The sequence below is a fragment of the Populus euphratica genome, unplaced genomic scaffold (genome assembly GCF_000495115.2).
Source record: "Populus euphratica unplaced genomic scaffold, PopEup_1.0 scaffold73.1, whole genome shotgun sequence".
NCBI lineage: Eukaryota > Viridiplantae > Streptophyta > Magnoliopsida > Malpighiales > Salicaceae > Populus > Populus euphratica.
The window spans coordinates 811,587-814,761 of NW_011499895.1; the positions used below are offsets into that span (position 1 = coordinate 811,587).

The 3,175-nt window shown below is 37.9% G+C and overlaps 1 protein-coding gene across 1 annotated transcript; it reads left to right on the forward strand.

The window, feature by feature from the left end:
- The first annotated feature begins 750 nt into the window (after window positions 1–750).
- On the forward strand, window positions 751–2,672 carry LOC105131924 (CBL-interacting serine/threonine-protein kinase 6-like). Its single transcript, XM_011035137.1, has 2 exons — window positions 751–2,423; window positions 2,497–2,672. Exon 1 carries the CDS (start codon window positions 1,102–1,104, stop codon window positions 2,413–2,415), a length of 1,314 nt encoding a protein of 437 aa, XP_011033439.1. The 5' UTR covers window positions 751–1,101; the 3' UTR covers window positions 2,416–2,423; window positions 2,497–2,672.
- The last annotated feature ends 503 nt before the right edge of the window (window positions 2,673–3,175 follow it).

A 3,175-nucleotide genomic window follows, 5' to 3' on the forward strand; every position in this document is an offset into this window, starting at 1 on the left:
TTTTTTATTACTAGAATAATACATCAATTACAGCATGTATGTTATATTTATATATAAATGTGGTTGTTGAAATAAAAACTAATTTTTAAAAAATAAATTATAAAATAAATTGGATGCTATTTAGAGAGTTTTTTTTTTCACAGCGAACTGAAAAGAAGAACAGACTAAAATATTTTTGCTATTTTTCCTTATTATTTAGATTTAAATTTAAGATCAATATTTAGATCTTTCAAGAAAAACAATGAGAGAATTTTTTTTTTTTTTTAACAATAACAATGAGAGAATTTTGGTCTGTTCTTCTTTTCAATATATTAGTTTTTCATTGTTCTTCTTCCATATTGTTATTGTTATTGTTAAATAAAATATTAAATTCCTTGAATTTTAAAATATGAGAATATTGTTATTGTTAAAAGAATTATAAGATATATAATCAATAGATCAATCATGTGTTGCGTTAAAAAATGAATATAATAGGAAGATTTAATCACCGCAGCCAATAACTTATCACCAGCCATGATTTTTCATGAGAAAATTCACGCACTGGGGTCCACATTGGAATTATCAATAACCTAGAAAACAAGGCTGGAGAAGGCTATAATGGTAATATCACGTGTGGAGGACTGGTTACGTCATCTAGACAAGTGCCACCCATTAACCATGTTTATAACCGTCGGATTGAACTCTTGACTGAGACCACCAAGTGAGGACAAATTGGTAAATTAGAACCACAAAAACTGCTATAAAGACATCCTCAATACATTGAACCCAGGAGAAGAAAGGAAGAGGAGCAGAAAACAAATCCCGTTTGCTTCCACTCCCCTAGCTTAAAAGATCTCTTTCCATAAACACAAGCCCTGTTAGGGAATGCAGAGAGATGAGAGGGGTTCTGTTAACAAACTCTGAATTATCTTACCGTGCCAAGAAGTGCATCGGCGGCAGAAACTGCCACCGAAAACACGTCGAGGACGGGTGATCCATAGTGTTTTCTCAAGCCATTTTCTCCTTCTTAAATCTTGTAGTTTTCGCCTTCCAAAATCTTAAATCTCTCCCTTTATATTTTATATCCTTAAGATTTTTTTTTTCTAGTTAAGTTTTCTTTCGATGGCAGAAAAAATCAGTGATGGCCACCCAACCTTGCTTCATGGGAAATATGAACTGGGTCGGTTACTAGGCCATGGCCCCTTCGCTAAAGTCTACCACGCGCGTAATTTGCAAAGTGGCAAAAGTGTAGCCATGAAGGTAGTTGGCAAAGAGAAGGTGATAAAGGTAGGAATGATGGAGCAAATCAAGCGAGAAATATCAGTTATGAAGATGGTGAGGCACCCCCATATCGTTGAATTAAATGAAGTCATGGCTAGCAAGTCCAAGATCTATTTCGCCATGGAACTTGTTCGAGGCGGCGAGTTGTTCTCCAAGATTGCTAAAGGTAGGCTAAGAGAAGATGTGGCTAGAGTTTATTTTCAGCAGTTGATATCTGCTATTGATTTTTGTCATAGTCGCGGTGTTTATCATCGTGATTTGAAGCCAGAGAATTTGCTGCTTGATGAAGATGGGAAGTTGAAGGTTACAGATTTTGGGCTGAGTGCTTTCTCTGAGCATTTGAAGCAGGATGGGTTATTGCATACAACTTGCGGAACACCAGCTTATGTTGCACCTGAAGTAATTGGGAAGAAAGGGTATGATGGTGCGAAAGCAGATCTTTGGTCTTGTGGTGTTATTCTCTATGTGCTTCTTTCTGGGTTCTTGCCATTTCAAGATGATAATATTGTGGCTATGTATCGAAAGATTTACAGAGGTGACTTCAAATGCCCCCAATGGTTCTCCTCTGAAGCTCGACGACTGATCACAAAGCTTCTTGATCCTAATCCAAGCACTCGAATCACGACATCCAAGGTCATGGATTCAACTTGGTTCAAGAAATCATTGCCAAAGACGGTGAGAAGCAAAGAAGAGATGGAATTTGAGGCTTTCAATGGAGAAGAAGATGCTAACGGAGACAAAGCAAAGCAACCTGAAACACTAAACGCGTTTCACATAATATCTTTATCACAGGGATTCGATTTATCACCGCTTTTTGAGGAGAAGACAAGGGAGGGGAAAGAGGAGCTGAGATTTGCCACAACAAGGCCAGCAAGCAGTGTGATTTCAAGACTCGAAGAGGTGGCCAAAGCAGGGAATTTCAATGTCAAGAAGAGTGATTCCAAAGTGAGATTGCAAGGGCAGGAGAGGGGCAGGAAAGGAAAGCTAGCTATTGCAGCTGACATTTTTGCTGTCACACCATCGTTTTTGGTGGTCGAGGTGAAGAAAGATAATGGAGACACTTTGGAGTATAACCAATTCTGCAGTAATGAGCTGAGACCAGCCCTCAAGGATATTGTTTGGACATCTCCTGCAGAGAATTCAACTCTCGCTTGAATTTGAGAATTAGGATTTGGAGGTGGAGGTGTGCAAATTGCAGACTCAATTGCAGTCGTTCTTGTTCCTGATGAGACACAGAATAGTCTTCATTTTATCTACTTTTTTCCCGCTCCGTGCGTGTGAATTATGTGGTCACAGAGTATAAATGATCTGTGAATTCTTTCGCCAAAAATCTTAAATCGCTGATCACATTTTCATGTTTGTGTGGCAATGTATGTTCTAAGTTGGATTGGATTGCTCTTCTGTTTCATTAACTTTGTCTTCTGCTCCGTCCTTTTTCCTTCTTGACTCCCGAGTTACCCTGTAACTAGAAAGGTGGTCGGTATTCTTTCTCCTTTTTCATCATTCGTTTTCGAGGACCATGACGTGCCTCTTACATGAAGGGGATGCGTTGCAGGTGGTTAAAATAATTTAAAAATACAAAAATAAAATTTAATTTGCAGGAATTTTTGTTTTCAAAACTCAAAACAGTGCTCCAAACGGACACGAAACAGCATGATTGATCTGCAATCCCCAATCCCCCGGGTAACCGTATCCCCATTCTTTTTTTTGGTAGAATATAATTTATATTTTGTGTTTGAAAAATATTTTTAAAAAAGATTAAAAAGAATTAAGCTTTATGGTTGGGTAATCTTCGTTGATGTTGTGGCACGCGCAGAGTAGCGCGTCCAACATTGTAGACAGTATATGATAAGACATAAAGACATAAAACAAAACGTTGTCGTACAGCATGAAGTGGCGCTTTTATTATTGGGAT

Coding starts and splice junctions, on each gene's coding strand:
- LOC105131924 (XM_011035137.1), top strand. CDS start 1,102: ATGGCAGAAAAAATCAGTGATGGCCACCCAACCTTGCTTCATGGGAAA.